Genomic DNA, 18,047 nt, shown 5'->3' with positions numbered 1-18,047 from the left:
TACGTCGCTCTGACCTTTCGATCTGCAGCTGCGGCACAAGCCGATGCAGCCCTCAGGTGTGATGAAAAAGGGTCTTTGGCTCCCATTCCACAAAAATGAGCTCCTGGTGTTTTTAGAACAAGTGGGCAGATTGCATGATGACAAATGGCCTATTTCAGTGACACCTCACAACTCACTGCTCGCTGTCACTTGTGCGCCTGCATCACCGGCTGATGAGACTGAAATAGTGCCAGAGCCTGACACTTCAGACGGAGAACAAAACTAAAAATAATCACGTCATGGAGGAAACGGCAAAGTGGTGAAATACAAGTTTATTAGAAGGAATTGCTGCTGATATGTGAGTTTTGTCTTTCATCTCCTGAAAGCTCCAGTCTGCAGAATCCAGCCTTTACTTGAGGAGAGGAATTGATTCACTGGATTTAAAGCCTGTCTTTGACTTTAAGTCGTACGCTTGAGATTTGAACTTGACTGCCAATTTGTCCTTACAAGCAAGAGTTTTAGTCGGATTTAAAGCTGAAGAAATGTTGATCTGTCATCAAGGCGCAGTTCATTAGTTTTTTCACCTTCACTGAACAGATGCTTCTTTTTGGCCGAAGATGAACCTGCTGTTGTAGAACTCCGTTATTAATCTTGAGTTTGCAAGGTCAAGAGCTCCATCACACAAGTGAAACATCCACAAAATCTACGCAGACGTACTGTATTTAATTTGCATTTGTGTATTCTTGATTTGATGTACGTCTGCTGTGAGGTTGAGCTGTGTCTCAGTTCCATGCTGCATGCTAATTCTGGGTTTTGAATAAATACGTGTTGGTGCTGAAAAAGTGACAAAAGATACCCAAAGATGATCGTATGCATACTGAATCACTTGACTTTTGTGTGTGATGTTGATGGGCACTATTGTCTCTCACTGCGATGCCCAAAATAAATGGAGGAATAAACAGCAGACAGCAGTGAAACAGCCCCATAAATATCACTGAAAGTGCTTTTTTTTGGGGGGGGGGGGGGGGCATTTAGCTTTGTCTTTGAGAGATGATGTAAAGTTTGCTCTCAGGTCACGATGAGAGGATAATGGTAAATGGTGAAATGCACCTTCACAGTAGCGCAAGTAGCGGAAAGTAATAAAGACAAACTTTACTCAGCAGTATTCTGAGTTTGTGAGTATTTAGTCACCAACAGCTACTGGTCACACCAGACCAGATAAGGATAAAGCAGCAAATCATTTAAGTGTGTTAAATTGAGCAAGAGTGCTTTTATTGCTTGTGAATTAAACCTTTAATTTGCAGCGAAAGAACGCTTAAATTGCCAAATTTGAAATGGGCAGTGGCCCTTTAATGTCCCAGTTTTAAATATGTTTTAATGAGTTTATCTCTCAACGCAGGACTTGGTGTCATTTGATGGATAAATATATTGAGTTCTTGTATATTATGTCCAGAAAAGTACATTATACTACTGACTGTATGGCATAGTTTGAATTGAGACTCAGCGGTTGCTCATCCACCATGTATCGTTATCTGCTGCCATCTAGTGGGGTTTTAACAGTATAGCATTCAGTGTGGGAGGACTTGAGGTGGTTCAACATGCTCACAGATGGAAATATCATTAGTCTGCAAGTAACATTACATTCTAAAGTACTTCAAAATCACCTTAAATCCTTTTTAAATTAGTTTTGGATACTATAAAGCAGATCATATAGTGCTGTTTCTGAAGCCAAAAGAACTGAAAAGCATCTCTGTAGAAGCATTTCTACAGTATAGTACAACTTTAATGCAGTTACATTACAGTAGGATGAGAATTGAAACACTTCTCCATGCATTAAAGTTATACTTACCAAGTACTTAAACTGTCAGAAAATATACTCAAGTTTCTACCCTCGTCCACCTCTCATCCAGCCGTTTGTTTGTCCACACAGCTGTTCACTGCAACCTGAGCCAGAATGGGATCGACCACCAGATGTGTCCAGAGGACATGACGTCACAGCTGGAGGAAGAGGAGGAGTCGGTGGACGCTGGGGCCGTGCTGCTGGACGACGACAGCCCAGGCTACCAGGACGTCAGCCCCCCCATGTACCAGCGTCGCTCGCCGCCACACCGCTCCGTCTCCGAGTCTGAGCTGACGCGGGTAAGAGCTCAGTGTCTGTCTCCTGTGGTGTCTTTTGTGATGCTACCACTTGGGGGCATCAAAGACAGAAATCTTCGAATTCTACACTTGTAAATGAGATTGCGTGACGTAATCAGGTCAGAAATTTAATCCACTGCTGAATGTTACACTGACTGATATCCTGACTGATATGTGTTCAGTGGTGGAACATAACTAAGTACATTTACTAAGTACTGTACCAAAGTGCACTTTTGAAGTACCACCATATTTATGTGACAGCTACTTTGCAGATTCAGATTATTAATACAAAATATGATCAAGAAATAAATTCAGATGTTTTATTGCAGATTAAGTAGTTCAATTCATTCCCGTCTGTACCAGTTTTAACATTAAAGTGATGCTTATATGTTAAATTATCATTCAACTAGTTTTGTAGTGGGTCATTCTGCCTACTTTAAGTACACTTTGCTGCTAGGCTTTCGTACTGCTACTCAAATATAATGTTTAATCCAGGACAATGTATTTCTGCATTGCCATATTGGTGCTTTTCCCTCTACTATGATTTAGATAAGTGGGCTTATAACAGAAATGGTCTCCTGTTGAGAAGACATTGCCACTGTTAAACACTCAAAGAGTTGGAAATGGGATGTGTTTTTTTGCTTTCAAGTTTCGCTCAGTTACAGATAACAGTAAAAACAATTGATTTTCTTAGTTTCAGTTATAATAATAATTATGAAGGCCAGTGGTAATATATGTGATGATTGTGATTTTTAAAGCATCAATCAATTTATCTTGGCCTCTTGGTTGGAAGCAGAACAAGCTGTAAACAAAAAAACTCACATATTTTCAAGATGATAATAAAGTTGTTATTGCTAACCTGTTAGCAAACAGGTAGCTGTTTACACATCAAGTAGACATGAAGCAACATTAGCATTAATTTTCTGAACATCTGATGAGTAAAACTCTAATATTCACTCCGCTTTCACCTCTGTTTTAGTGTCCAGAGGGAAACATTTAGCTCTTAACCTGCTAAATGCTGGACTATGTTTACTAGCTAGTGGCTAACTTTGGTTGTCATTTGCTGCTAGTAGCAAACAAGGTTTATCAGTATTTGAGTGGTGAGACTGAACCAAACACTCTGAAGCTGATGGCTGTAAAAACAAAACAATCACCTGAGAGTTGTTAAATACCATCAGGTATTGTCAATTTGTCTAATGTATTTATCCTTTTGTCCTCTGTTGTATTTTGTATTTAGTGCTAACTAGCAAATGTTAGCATGCTAACATGTTGAATTATAATGGTTGACATGGTAAAGCCTATACCTACTGAACATCAACATGTTAGCGTTGTCATTGTCAGCATTTTAGCATGCAGATGTTATCATTTAGCTCAAAACACTGCTGTGTTTAATGTAGGTACGACTAACAGACGAGTTAGCATGTTTCTCTGACTCATGTTTCCATATTACTCTCAGGAAATTCATGTTGGTGGCCTGGCTTTGCTGCAGCGGTTTCATTGCTTTTATAATACCCTCATTTGGTCCTAAATTGATAGTATTTGTGGTCAAATTACAGTTTGTGCACAAAACCGTCCTTGTACTATAATTTGACTGCTTGCCACACACAAAACAAATCAGCCACCCACTTCCATAAAGTAATCCCCTATGTTCCACACATCCACCTCTTCAGTGCAAACAAAGACTTTAACAGGGAATAAACAGTGAAAGACAAGCTGTTGTTTCAGGCTGTGTTTCAACTCTTCCTCAGCGTTTCTGATAGTAGATCAAAGGATCCATCATCAGCTATGCAGAATAAACTCCTTACTTCCTCTCCAGAAATAGACCGCGGCTGGGACAGTGGGAGGAGATGGGAGTGATGGCTTTCATATTCTCTTTTCTCTGTGTGAAATCTGTGGTAATCAGCTGTCAATCAAGCATGTGGAAGTACTTTTGAGTCAGACATGGTCCTCTGTGTGAGCCCGGGATGAGCTGCCAGACAGACAGCCAGGCCTGGGTTCAATGAGTGCAAACACACACACTTGCAGAGGGTGGAGATGCTCAGTTTTTTCTCTATTGTGCTCTAACTGTAAGTTAATATGCGCTCATTCTGCAACAACAAAAAACACAGTATCTGTAACATACGATCTGTGCTGTGTGGGTTTTTGTGGACATCATCATGTAATTTTATATCACCATTCTGCTTGAGGCTGCAGCTAAATCTGAATTACATCCGAGACGTGGAGGACTCTATTCTCTATTAGCTGAAATAATTTCCCTGACTGAGCTTTCACTTTCAGTGTTGTGTGTCTAGATTGCAGCTGAGAATTAGTTTTTCTCATTGGAGGAAATTCGATAGGTCAATAAGTGCATAAAGCCTATAATTACATACAATGGCAATCTATTCTATCGTGCAACTCAGCCACAGGGCAGATAGTATTTATTAATACTTTTAGGGTTTGATCTTAATTAAGAACCAGATGGGAGGTTTGCAGCATATTAATTTCACTGTGAACAACTGAAGTCAGCAGCAGTTAGAGTGCATACCGCTTCAGTAATGTCATGTGACAAGAAAAATGTTGGCCTGGTATGATTTTCCCACAAATCTGACACAGAATCACTGCCAAAAAATTTAGTTTCGAGTCAGGGGCTGAAAACTCCAGCAGTGATTATGATATAAAAAATGTGGTGATGAGCCTGATGAAGGCCACGATGAAGGTGTTGCTGGAGATTTGATCTTTTCGGATTGTTTCCCTTCTTGGTGAACCTTGGAAGTAAATGTAGCAGAAACGCCTACTTTGCATCATCAAGTTAACAAGATATCTGGCCTTGAGTTAGACATTTTAATGCCAGATTTTCGGAATTGGTGCTTTACACACATTTTGGTCAAAGCTAGCTTGTTGTTAGCTTTAGCAATATGTCTGCCTATCCTTGTGGAAGGCTGCAGTCACGCGCCGTGCACGCGGGCAGGCTTGCCTGCGACAGCCACACATACCAGATATTTTTCAACTTTTCTCTTGTCAAAGCATTTGATTCGTCTGTCAAGATGTTCCACAGATGCAGGAAAAATGCTCTTAAAATCCGCTTCTTACCCTAGCTTTAAAGTTTGATACCCAGCCTTACATATATATATATATAATTCAATAAGTCTGCTTCGCATGGTGGGAGACTCAATATCTTGTCAGGGCTGTTGACTAAGATGAAGATATTCTTGTTACTATGCCAGAAATATGCTGTGCTTTGTTTTGCTGTGGGAAAATGAAATGTTGAAGCTCATATCTCTTCATGAATGTGAAGGCATAATAAATGCAGACCTTCGTGCAGTTCGTACCTGTAGAAAAACGCACTCCAGGTCATTTCAGTTCACCACATCAGCAGTGTTCATTTTTAAATATTAGATTGAAGCTGAATGCTGCGCCCGGCTGGATTTGTAATGGAGCCAAGGCTTAGCCATAGATTAAACATGAGGCATAAAACAGCCATTTAGACTCAGTGGATGGCTGTAACATCCACAGCAAATCAGCTCATCTCAGCCGTAATCAATATCAAGCCCAAGGTGAATATATCTTGTTTAGTGTTAACACACCCTGCAATGCTTTATGGACCCTGCCGAATCCCAAGGTCAGGCGCTGTGAAGGGGCCTTGTGTACTTCCTTTGATGTGCCAGAGTAAAGTTGGCGCTGCCTGTTAACCGAGCTTCCTTATGAAACCTTATTAATTTACCCAGCATAGCGTGTTATTCTCTGTCAGCTCTCTGGACACACACACAGACACACACACGCACACACACATATCTCGGTTTCATCCCCATTCCTGTATGTAACAGATTAATTAATACAGGGAATTTTCATCTCCTGCCAGCTCTGGCCGAGAGAAATGGAGCGAGGCAGAGAGAAAGGAAAGTGAGAGAGAGCATGCCAGAGCTGTTAATTAGCTGTGCAGTGAAGATAGGGCCAATGACACAGGGCTCCGTGTCTCAAACAGCCATTCACTCAGTCAACATGACACTAATGGCAGCGGCCCTCTTCCTCCTCGGCGCTCTTCTGTCCAGTCACACTCAACAAAGTGCATGCAGTGTTTAGGTGCGACACTAGAGGGTAGTGTGTAACAGAAGATCTGACTGGTGCAACGTCAGGACATGAAGGGATCACGGTCTAATGCAGCCTTGCAGTTTCTCTGGTTTTCTTAAGAATTGATCAAATAAATGGAAAATAGTACGCAGAATCATGCAAACTGGCATGACAGAGCAACATTCATAAAGCACACACAGGGCAAGATACACAGCACGGCGGCACTTTACGTAACCTCCTGTTTAGTAAATGCTTTATGGCACATTGTCATGTAATTGAAAGCAGATATCAGGTCTTTTGTTGATGACACTTCATAACCAGATGCTGCAGTCTTCATAGGGGTCATACTAAGTTAGAATTATGATGCTGTATATGAACAAACACTTATCTGCTTATAACGACATTATAATATGAAGAATTTGTCATATGTTTGAATACTGAGTGTAAATGCTTTATAGAGGGGGTTAAAGCTAATTGTAACGGCTGTATGTGACATAGTTCATTACAGCTTCAGTCTCACATGTGCTGAAAAAATGTGATTTTTCCCTTTATTATGGCAGAAATTCCCATTTTGCTGCATTTCCAGCTTGAATCTGCTCTGGTATCGTTTTCCCCTCCCAGCTTGTATTTAAGCCTTTAAAATAAAACTTCTTATGAGCAGAGGTGGTAACTATAGAAATGCTGCTTTAGTCAGAGAAATTATGTTAAAAACTGAACAGCTAAGTTCTCACTTTTTATGAAAATTATGTTGATTTGTTCCCCATATTTACCGCCAACAAGGTTATGTTTTCAGTCCTGTTGGTTTGTTTGTTTGTTAGCGGGATTTATGAAAAATTAAACTGGCCTGATTTTCATGAAACTTGGTGGAAGGGTGTTGCATAAGCCGAGGAGGAACCCATTGAATTGTGGAGTGGATCCGAATAATCACAGGGCGGCTAAACAAAGTATTTTTCACTTTTGTTAACATCACAGAATTGCACGATACTGAGCCTTGGCAGGATGAAAGCCGCACATTTTAATGTTAAAAGTTGCCAGTTGCAGAATCACCATCCACAATCACAGATAGCAGTAATCCTGTGGGATAGCCTCCACGTGTAGTTGCACAGAATGCATACAGAGAGCAGTCATTATGCAGCACTCAGGCACACTGGTTTCATGGGAGAACAATTGCAGCATCACCACAATTGTAATGATGCTTTTTTTCTCAAGCTAAGGTGTGGCTGCGGAAACACAAACACGCACATATCTGCAGCTAATTACACTCTTACTCACATCCAGATGTGAGCTGTCTGCAATAAACTCCAGCAGAGGTATTGAGGACAAATGTTCGAACAAGCAAGCGCACGTAGACTTCAGCCACGTTCTGGGAGTGTCATTTGTCGAGTGTCATCGCAGCAAATGCTCAGAAACGGCACAGAAAAGTGGACTTGATGGAGGGAATGTGCTCTCCGAGTTCCCTCTGAAATAAATAGAGACGCAGAAAAAGGCTGCAGGAGCAACCTTAAACACTCGACCGTATCGCGCTCACCTCTTTTAACTGTGAAATAAATAAGAAAAGCAACGCTCTGAATATCTGGTTCACTCTCACTTCTGCTCATAAAAGTTCCATTTACCCCCCAAGTCCGCAGCTATCTCCGCATCATGCATGTTTGAGCTGAGACGTTGCCGTCTCACGTCTCATGCTGTTGTGTCTTTCAGGACTGGACAATGAATCGGGGCTCGCGTTTGTTTTGAACACAGCCTCGTTTCATCCAACAAACAATATGGCTCCTAATGAAGGCTGCCAGACAGCTGTAATGGCTCTGAACAAAAGTAAGAGCTCTTTTGCTGTCAAAGAGCTATTGAATATTTGTTTTGCCCTTGTACGCATTTTGCTCAATAAATGAACTCTGCCCACTTCTTTTGTCTGGGGAAATATCCAGGGTTGAGGTTCAATTTGAGTTTTTTTTTTTTTCTGTGAAGTAAACAAAACTCTGAGAAACTATGGAATCTGTTTGACATTATAAAGTCTTTGTGGTCAGTTTAATACTACATACAGGAAATTATCGACGAAACAATGTCATTGTGTGCGCTAATTGCTGCTGCACTCGTCATTTTTAATTGAGTGTGAAGCCTTTTGACCCGATCTTGGAGCCAAAAGGAAAATCTCGCCACGAGGGAAACTGCTTTCTTCAACACAACCGCCAGATTCACCCTCTGAGTCGGATGGTGTTTGTCTCTGGATGCTTTTCACTGCTTTTCATCCCCGACTCTTTTTGTATTCCAGCACTGTCATCACAAAGGGGGCCGTGCGATTGCCTCTTGATTAATTTAGCAGAGTACATTCATATTGGATCTATAAATGCTTATCAGTGTCGGCGCGATTACATGCTTCATTATGTAAGTAATAGTTTTCCACTGCGGTCGTTAATGTGTGGATGTTTATTCCACACTCCGGTTCGTGTTCGGGCTGTGCGTTTTCCCCGGAGGCTTTATTCCTCGTCTTTAATTTTTGAGGTTGTCCTTGCTCTGTTGCTAAGGTAACGTGAAGAATACTGGGAGCTGCGCTGGGCTTTCGGTTATCAATTAAAGCCAAGGACGGCGACACTCTGAATGAATGTTGGCACACATGTGTGGATGGTTCGTGTGTGCGTGCTTCACTTGTGTTTTTTTTTTTTTTTTTTTTGGTTTCAGTGTGGGTGTAGCCTGGGCTGCACATGTGGATGTGTGTGTGTGTGTGTGTGTGTGTGTGTGTGTGTGTGTGTGTGCATGCCTGTTCCCAGACGTGTTGCAGTTAGAAATAAAGCAGGCTTCTTCTTCTCTCGCCCCTCTGCTGTCACTCAAATCTCTAATTGGCCCGGAGTCTCTTCAACGCAGCTCTTTGAGCATGATTGTACTCCTGTTTTCTTTCTCTCTGCTGTTTTCTCTCCGCCCTTTGGCTGCGTTGGCTGGCTGGCAGGCAGGAAGGCACCGGCGCACCTATTGTACCGGCCCCGGGAACACAGCTATGGGCTAAATCGGTGCAGAATGTAAAACACAGATGGCCATTGACTCACAAATGGGTTCATGGAAAATGAGAGAGTCTCCTGTGTCAGAGTCTGCTGGCTTTTTTTCCCCTTCTAGCTGCCTCATCTGTCAGTCCAGCCATCCTCCTCCTCTCTCTCCTGCTACTTCTTCCAAGCTCTCCCTCCTCACATGCTTTCAACGCACACTCCTCTCCCCCTGCACTCCATCCCTCACTCTTTCTCCATCCAGGCCTCCCTCTCTCTTTCGTCGCCTCAGGCTGCTAGTCAGGGTTAATTAGCATTGAGTTGAGCTGTGTTTAATGGTTAATGTGGTTTCTTCCTGCGTGCCCTCCCTTCGCTGCAGAATCAGCATCTATCCACACGGGCTGCCGAGCAATCGCATTAAGAGCGGCGGCCTCGCCTACCTGCCTACCTGCTCGCTTTGGCTGTCTGTCACCTCGCCTTCCTGCAGGGGATACGGACCACATGCCAAAACCAGCGCGTACATCTCTCCCAATTTCTCTTTCTTGCTGGGATGCTACATATAGAGTGAGTGGGAAGGAGCCGTGGAGGGAGAGAGGTAGTACGATATAATAAGAAAGAGAGGGATGGGAAAGATGAGAGCTGGTGTACGACGAGAGGAAGTGAGAAAGACAATGTGATAGATCTGACAGGGACCGGGCAAGATTGAGTAAGGGGGAGAGATGAGAGATGGAGGGGGGGCGGAGGCAAAGCAGAGGAAGCGCTGCCAGTACCTGTTATTCTGCTTTCTCTGGGTGGAGAAGAGAGGGGCCTCCATTGCTATGCCACACCACACGGCAGCCAGAGAGCAGGCTGAAGTGGAGGGGAGTGGATTTGAAATTTTAATCACCTCTCTCTGTTTGTAATTTTAGTAGCCCCTCAATCAAAATCAGAAGCATTGCCAGCACTTTCAAGAGCGCTCCTTTGGCAGGCTACTGTGCTGAAGTATTTAAGCTAGAGTGGCATCTTGCAACCGGAGTACAGTCCAATACAGACGGGTGTATATGTGTGCAACCCCGATTCCAAGACAAGTTTGGACGCTATGTGACACATAAATAAATAAAAACAGAATCAGGTCATTTGCAGGAGAACTGTGTTCACCAGCGGCGGTTTTAACTTTGCTATTGAGCAGCACAATTAACTCTTTATTGCTCCAATGAAGCTGCTCATTAACACCTTGATTCAAGAAGGTTGTAAATGGCGGCTTTAGGTGAGAACAGCAGTAATGACAAGCTAAACAGCATCAAATAAGACCCGCATCTGCTCGACAAATCATGAATCTAAATTTGACATTTGTGACACAAAAAGTTCTCATTAGTGATGTTAAAGGTTTGATATCCTGTGTCTTCATTTACAACCCAGAAGCTGAGACGTCAATGCAGCCAGTTCTAAACAAGCTGTGTTTGCTGCCAAGTGTTCCTGAGCCCCTGTAGTAATATCCGTCATACAATCATGTGTTCACAAGGTGGTGAACCTCGCTCCATCCAGCAGTTTCATGCAAAGCTTCACTCTCAACTACATGACTGGAAGTAAGTGGAACTACTGTGCTATCAGCACATGCATAAGGGCACATATGCAGTGTGTGTGAGATGTATAACAGCATTTCATTTTATCTGCATGTTATTTATTTTCCTCTTTCACACCCCTTCTAATCGCTTAATCATTTAAGTCACAGGCTGCAAACGTCCTCTGGTTCTTGCGTCTTGAATGTGAGGACTTGCTGCTTTTCTCGGTTTCATATCATGATGAGCTGAATCTTGTTTTTTGGACTGTCGGTCAGACAAAACAGAACATTTGAAGGTGTCACCTCAGGCTCGGGGAAATCATTTCTCACCTCTTTCTGAATTCATAGATGAAAAGATTTACTGAGAAAGAAAACAACAGCAACAGGAAACTACAAAACCAGGAAACAAGTCGCACAGAATGGGGCCGCGTCTGCTGCATTTGGCCTCCTCTGCATCAAGCATAGTTTTTCATTTTATGTTGTGTTGTTTTGCTCTAGTTTAAAACAAGGCATTTGTTGGTGTTGATGCACTGTTGAAGGTAGGAATCTGTCAATAAGAGCTGCTATAAATAATGCAGGTTTCAAAACATTCAAAAGAGGACTTTTTTCGGAGAAAGGAAAATTCACTCCACATGCTTTCGGGAAACAATGGGGAGTAAAACTGAATGTAAACAAAAACATTTAAAGCTTCCCAGCGTACCTTAACGCTGGACAGACACTGTGGAGGTCAACTGAGTTTAGAACCGCACAGACTCTCCACTTCAGAGCTAAACCATGTATTCGTATTTCTTCATTTAATTGTACCAGGCAAGACATTAAGAACGGTTTCTTATTTACAGTGACGGCCTGGCATCGTCTTCATTGAGAGCAGCCATGTTGTAACCACTCGAGCTGAATGTAAAATGTGAGCACAGAAGCCGTTTCGACAGATGAACACAACATGCAAGATTAATAAAACTGCGCTGTGCGCTCAGCTTTAGATTTTATAAGCGCGTCTCATATCGACTCTTCTTTTTACTTTAAAAGATTAATACTTAATTGATCCTTGAGGGGAAAATGTCACACAGCAGCCAGCAAACACCATGTAACACAAGCAGTCAAGTGGAAGGTCAAGGCATGTAAAGGTGTCATATGACAGCGCTATGACCCGTCAGTGGCAAACAACCATGTGTGCAGTCCTGGGATCCTGTGCTCTAACCAGTGTGAACAATAACCTTGATAATACACTTAAATACTGGATGTAATCTCTAAACTCGAGCAACAACAACAGAGGCAAAAAACGGGACTCATGCTACCGCTTCATGAAACTACAGTCGGCGTATTTCAGACTCTGAAATGTTCCTGACGTTTCATTTTTGGTTTGTCACAGCCAGGATACGTGAAGCTGTCCAAGCCGGTGGCCCTGTGGACCCAGCAGGACGTGTGCAAATGGCTGAAGAAACACTGTCCCAATCAGCACCAGATCTACAGCGACTCCTTCAAGCAGCACGACATCACAGGTACCGTTCACACGTTCACACCTGTGCAGCGGCTGTCATGGAAGACGGTCCTCCAGCGTTCATTCATTCTGCAGCTTAACCGTTTTTTTTTTATCAAGCAATTAAAGGACACTGGTTTTGTGCCATGGGTGTTGCTTGGTGATTAGCCTTTGATGCTGAAATATCAAAATCACTCTGTTTATCAGGTGCAGAGAAACAACTTTGAGCGTAGAACCAGCCGACACTGACCAAGAATTTCTGTAGACAGAAGAATCTTTTCTCACTTTGAGCGAACTGTGAAAACTCGGAGCAGCATCTCTTTCTTACAACTCTGCTGCATTTGTCACTTCTCACCTTGAAGGAGCCGGATCTCATTCATAACGTCCCAGGTGCGCTCTGCACCCGCTGTCTGCCACCTGCAGCCCTGCCACCCGGCCCACCCGTCTGTCCATCCCTCCCTTCCCGCTGTCTGCGTTACCACTGACAGCAGTTGCCACGTCAATCATTTCCCTAACGAGGCTCCTCAAGGTCACCCCGGTGCTAACGACACTCCGGTCCGCATAGTAACAGACGACTGTTAATTGCCGTGCAGTCTAGCTCTCGGAGCACGACTGATCACATTAATATGTTTATTTGTTGCTGCCGAGGACCTCCTCGACTCAGTGGCTGGCTGGCAGGATAAATCGCTCAGCGGTCATGATGAGTGGCGTAATGACTCACGCTCCCGTTTTAGCCTTTGATGCATTCTGACTGTTATATGTTTGCATGGAGGGTTTTGAGATTTAGCGTCATCTGTTTAATGGTCCGAAAATATGAATATCGCTGCTTTGCAGTTTGAATTGCACATATATCTCATCAGCAGCATAGAGGTCCAGGAGATAACCCACAGTTCATTGCGTGCTTGCTGAACCGCTGCTGCACTTTGGATTCATTTCCAACTACAACCCCATTTTCCAAAAAGTTGAGACGTTGTGTAAAACATAAATAAAACAGAATGCAATCATTTACAAGCAAGCTGTGTTCACTGACAACAGTTTTACGAAGTGTTCCTTCATCCAATCATGTGTTCACACAGCTTTGTTGCTCCCGTCCCAACTTGTTTGAGACAGGGTTACGGAAGCGTGTTGGACTTTTCTTCTCATTCAAGGTGCAGCAGAAGCACTGCTGTGATGGAACATGAGTTGTTTTTTACAGTTCATTAATCTGGCTCATGCTTGCCAAATAAATTATTCGCAGTAATAATTCAGATTAAACACAAGGCACAGACCTGAGAAGGGCTTGCAGAGGCCACCACTGGAAACACTTCTGTCACATCCGTGCTGCGTTTGCTATGACATGAAAGAGAAATTGTGTCAAGTGCAGCCATCCAGTCATTCATGTGGTAGAAATTTCTCATGAGGTCCGAATCAAACTAAGGAAAATTAATCTAACTTTAAGATTAAACGTCTAAGTGTTCCTGACGAGCCTAAAGCATTCAGTTACAACCTGTAAATAAATTATATTTTCTCTGATTAGTCTTCCAGTGATTAAAACATGAGATCTCGGCTTCCTAATGGCGTATTAACTTAATGACCTGTGTTTGTTGTCAGGGTGTAATGATTTTTGCAGGATCACGCAAGAGACGAAAGGGTTAACCAAATATGCATGCACGCTCATGCGCACGCGGCACACACACACACGCTTTCCTACTGGCACAATTAGGAGATAATGACATGCGCAAAACCTGCGAGTAATTCAGTTTGTCTTCACATCGAGCATTAATTAACAGAACCCAATTAAAACAGGCCAAGCCACACCAATTGGGCTCACAAGGCAATTTGCATCCCAATCAATCTTTGAAATATTATGCAGATATTTTTTCTGTTCCTGCTCCCTATTAGAGTAAACAAGGGGGAAACAAATGAATGAATGATGAAATGAATGGAATACTGTTGTGGAAAACAATCAAACAGAGAGTGTGAATACATTTGTAAGTGCGGCGCGCATCTGAGAAGATTTGTTCAGTGTGCTTTTCATCTGCTGGCTCTGACCCTGGAAGACTGTGTGCGTGTTCATGTGCATGAACAGGCCAGGTTTTTGCTTTTCAGAACGTACGTTTCTCCAGACTGTAGCCTTTCTTCGCTGTATTTTGCGTCCAATCCATCCATAACAGAATACTCAACCCTCTTTTCGGCTGCCAGCGGTACTCAATCTCACTTGTCTTGGCAATGCAGTCATCCCTTCATAAAGTAGCAAATCAATAAACGGTCTCTATTCCAGATCATAATTCAAACAGGCATTTGTGTCCTCCCTCCTTTGACATAAAACAGCGGCGAGGGAAATGCATTTTACTGCATATCAGGGGCTGGTGCAACATTTTTAACGTCAAATGACTTCAGTATGCAGCAGCTGCCTCCCTGCTAGGCTCCTGCAACCTCAGCCAAAGAAATCAATGTTTCCCATCCTCCCTGCAGCCCATACTGCCAAGAAACCCTTTCCCTCCCTCAATCCTCACCTCCCACCCCCAACAGAGACAGCGGCGAATTTGACTTTAACACCCAGCTGCCATTAAAAATGCATTAAAGCATATTACGGCATAATTAGATATTAGTCCCTAATCCGTTGTAATTATGAGGACGAAGCTCCTTTGGTTAGAGAGTAGCTTGGCACGATAAATTAGTTAAACTCACAATTTCCGACACCTTAGATGCAATCAGCTCAAAAGGTGTGATGACATTGGTAATCAGAAGCGAGAGGGTGGAAGACGGAGGGGGGAGAAAGGGTGAGTCACTATTGAGTTGTATTTTCTGTCCGAGATGATCATTACATCATATTGTGGAAATTCAGAGGCTCTCCAAAGGCACACAAAGGCAGAATTAGATGCAGCTGTAGAGGCTGGCTGCAGAAACATCTCACACAAAGACTCACATTTCAAGCCAATAACAAAGTGGACATTATTATTGTAAACGTTAAAGTGCCTCCCCTGGTATTGATTAAACCACCAAAAACTCATCTCCGTTCATCAAAATTACATCATTTTCATGAAAAAAATCCCTTTATGCCTCAAAATGGCTTAGATGTAACTCTACAGCTTGTATGCATGGATCTATGGATATTAAAATAGTCCCTGCTCCTCTGTCAGGGCGGCTGTGACTCAGGAGGAAGAGCAGTCGCCCGCTAACCAGAAGGTCGAGGTTCGATCGGCGGTCCCTGCTGTCTACATGTTGAAGTATCCTTGGGCAGGATATTAACCCCAAATTGCTCCCGATAGCTGTGCCGCAAGTGTGAGTGTGTATGAGTGTGTGTGTGGATGGTCGCGCTCCCGATGAGCAGGTGGCACCTTGCATGCTAGCCTCTGCCTCCAGTGCACGAATGTGTGTGCGAGTAGGTGAATGCAGCCTGGTGCTGTGAGTGGTAAGACTGGGCAAGCGCTTTATAAATGCAGTCCATTAACTCTCCACCGGCTCACCTTTAACTCTGCTCATCAAGCACACAAACCTCTGCCTGCTTTCTGTTTGGAAAGCTCCTGCTCTCTGCACAGTGGTAAGTGGTTATATAGGAGGAATGCAGCCATACATGTTTGACCCGGAAACTCGAAAAGAGGAGTGAATTGTACAGGCTCACCTGCAAGTCCATGTGTCAGAACGGTAATATATTTCATGTATCGCTCTCTGCAACCATAGAAATCAGAGAGCGGTAATAGCTAACCTGAGCCTTGGAAAAGCCTCACCTCACAAGTTGACGGGATCGGCTCCTTAGATACATAAAGAAAGGCAGAAAGGCTCGGCCATGGTATTGACAGGGTGAAAAACTCGATTTTCTTTGGAGCAGTTGTCTTCGTTATTCAGTGTCATAAATGAATGCCAAATTAACAACTTTAATATGTTGTGGCGTGCCGCTGCAGATGGGGGGCGCTATAACGCACTCGAAATGCTGATGTTTGCTGTTGCTCAAATTGATTAAACCAAGAAACCACAAGGAGCTTTTATTGAGCACCAGAAGTTGTTGTTGACAAGGGTGAAAAATGCACGAAATTGACTGAAAAACACCAGAAAAAAAATGTCTTGTTAACCGTCTGCGGTCGGGAGGAGCCGAGTCAGATAATGCTGGAAATGGTGTAACATCAGCTGTTGTTTTAAATCTATTCAAAATCTGTTTACATCTACACAAAAAGTTGTCTGCCTCCGTACTTTTATATGCTTTCATTTGGTTTCTAGAGTTCAACGGCGTCTGAACGAGCAGGTAGTTGTTGTATCTGCTGCCTCAATAGCAGCAAATCTTTCAGTTCAGTTGAAAAATCACTTCTCTTCAAAGCGTAAAGGTCACTTTCAACATGTTCTGATTTTCTGTTCAATCCTTTCTCTCATAGTTTAATCTAAACTAGCACAGTAAGAACATTCCTCCATCTCGTCCGTTGCGGTTTCCACTTCCTGCCCTCCATCTGGATTTAGCCTATTGCTCCTATTTGTAACTCAAAGTCACCTACAGCCACAGACAGATTAGGGTCCCTGGATGGAGCCCTATAAAAGCCCCCCGCCCCTCTTGCATAGGGGAAGGAGACACAAAACAACATTTCTGTTGGTTTGAGAGAAACCGAGGCGGCAGTGCAGTGAGAATTGGGACCAAGACAATATCACCGCTATCATCCATCGGCTGGGCTGTTTTTCCTCACGCAGGAATACTCCAGATAAATGAGTAACCAGCCCCATAATATCCATTGATGTATGGTGTCATAAGGCCTTACTCTGAATAATTAATAGCCTGTAATATTAGCGGTTTAATGGAGGGTGGCCTGTATTCAGCAGCTCACACTTCACTTCTCTTAAAGGTCTGTGTTCAGCCCCCTCTGCTTCGGCGGATCCATCATCGCTCCACTTTGAAAATAACAGCAGCCCGCGTCGCTCCGGCCGTGATCTCCTCGTCCACTGGAAGGTCTCACGCCGGGTTCAAAATGTATATTTGATGAGCGGCGGAACAAAAAGGATGAAAGGTGACAAACGCTATTTTAAAAGCAGGCGAGGACGCCCAGCAACGGGCCTAAACAGCACTTGAGCGATGAGACGGTGGATTCTGCGGGCGCCGCAGACTGCTGTCATAAAAGTGCTGCTGTGTAATAGAGGAACAGCGAGCGAGTCAAAGGCACTAAAATGGCTGCGAATCAAGTCGCGAGCCACAAAACGGCTCCACTGGTGGCCATTGTTTTGTGTAATTTCCAAACGGGAAATTCGAACAGCTCGCTGCTGATGAGCTGTTCGGGGGACGATTTGGTCCACAGACAGAAGGAAGCGTGGTTAATGATGCTGCCGTTGGCAAGATGATTATATAACAATGTGTAGTATGAAATTAATTACCGTTCTGCCAATTGCATGTTTGGAAAATGTCGCTGTCGCTTTTCCATATGGAGAGTTTAGACATTAATCTTCAGAGACATGCAGCGCAGTTAAATCGAGGAAAGTGATACTGTTGACGAACAAACAAAACCACTGCATTCTTCTCTATCTGTTACTCCTTTTTGGTCTTATTACTCTCCACCTTCATAATCACATAAAGAAAGAACAGAAGCCTTGACCTGCCAGAGGAGAGAAAAATGGACTCCCGATGTTCGAGTCATTACAGCTCTTGTCCCCAGTGAGCCTGTTGTAATGATCATAGCAAGAAAATTACAGATTTAGTCAAACACAGCCCATCTCATCACCACTATGTGGCCATGTGATTAAAGTCTCAATCACAGTAATCACACTGTGCTGAGTACCTCTCACCAGCCTTTCACCAGTACAACGCAGCAGTGGCACTCCAGCTCAGGAAAGGCGAAGACCAGGAAGTGGAGGCACGTGTGCAGTTTTATTTTGCCGCTCGTTCCCGCACAGACACTGGGAATAAAGCTGAGTGTGTCTGTCAAATACACCGTGACTACCTGCG

The 18,047-nt window shown here is 43.4% G+C and overlaps 1 protein-coding gene across 2 annotated transcripts in view; it reads left to right on the top strand.

The window, feature by feature from the left end:
• samd12 (sterile alpha motif domain containing 12) overlaps window positions 1–18,047 on the top strand; it is a 102,788-nt gene that overhangs the window by 16,788 nt on the left and 67,953 nt on the right. For both annotated transcript variants that reach the window (XM_076754951.1, XM_076754950.1), the window contains exons 2-3: window positions 1,910–2,118; window positions 12,041–12,170. In XM_076754951.1, the coding sequence (XP_076611066.1) occupies window positions 1,910–2,118; window positions 12,041–12,170 (339 nt within the window). The remainder of the gene's footprint in view (window positions 1–1,909; window positions 2,119–12,040; window positions 12,171–18,047) is intronic.

Source organism: Chaetodon auriga, chromosome 17 (genome assembly GCF_051107435.1).
Source record: "Chaetodon auriga isolate fChaAug3 chromosome 17, fChaAug3.hap1, whole genome shotgun sequence".
Classification (NCBI taxonomy): domain Eukaryota; kingdom Metazoa; phylum Chordata; class Actinopteri; order Chaetodontiformes; family Chaetodontidae; genus Chaetodon; species Chaetodon auriga.
The sequence above is the reverse complement of the archived record's forward strand: the minus strand, read 5'-3'. Positions and strand labels throughout refer to the sequence as shown.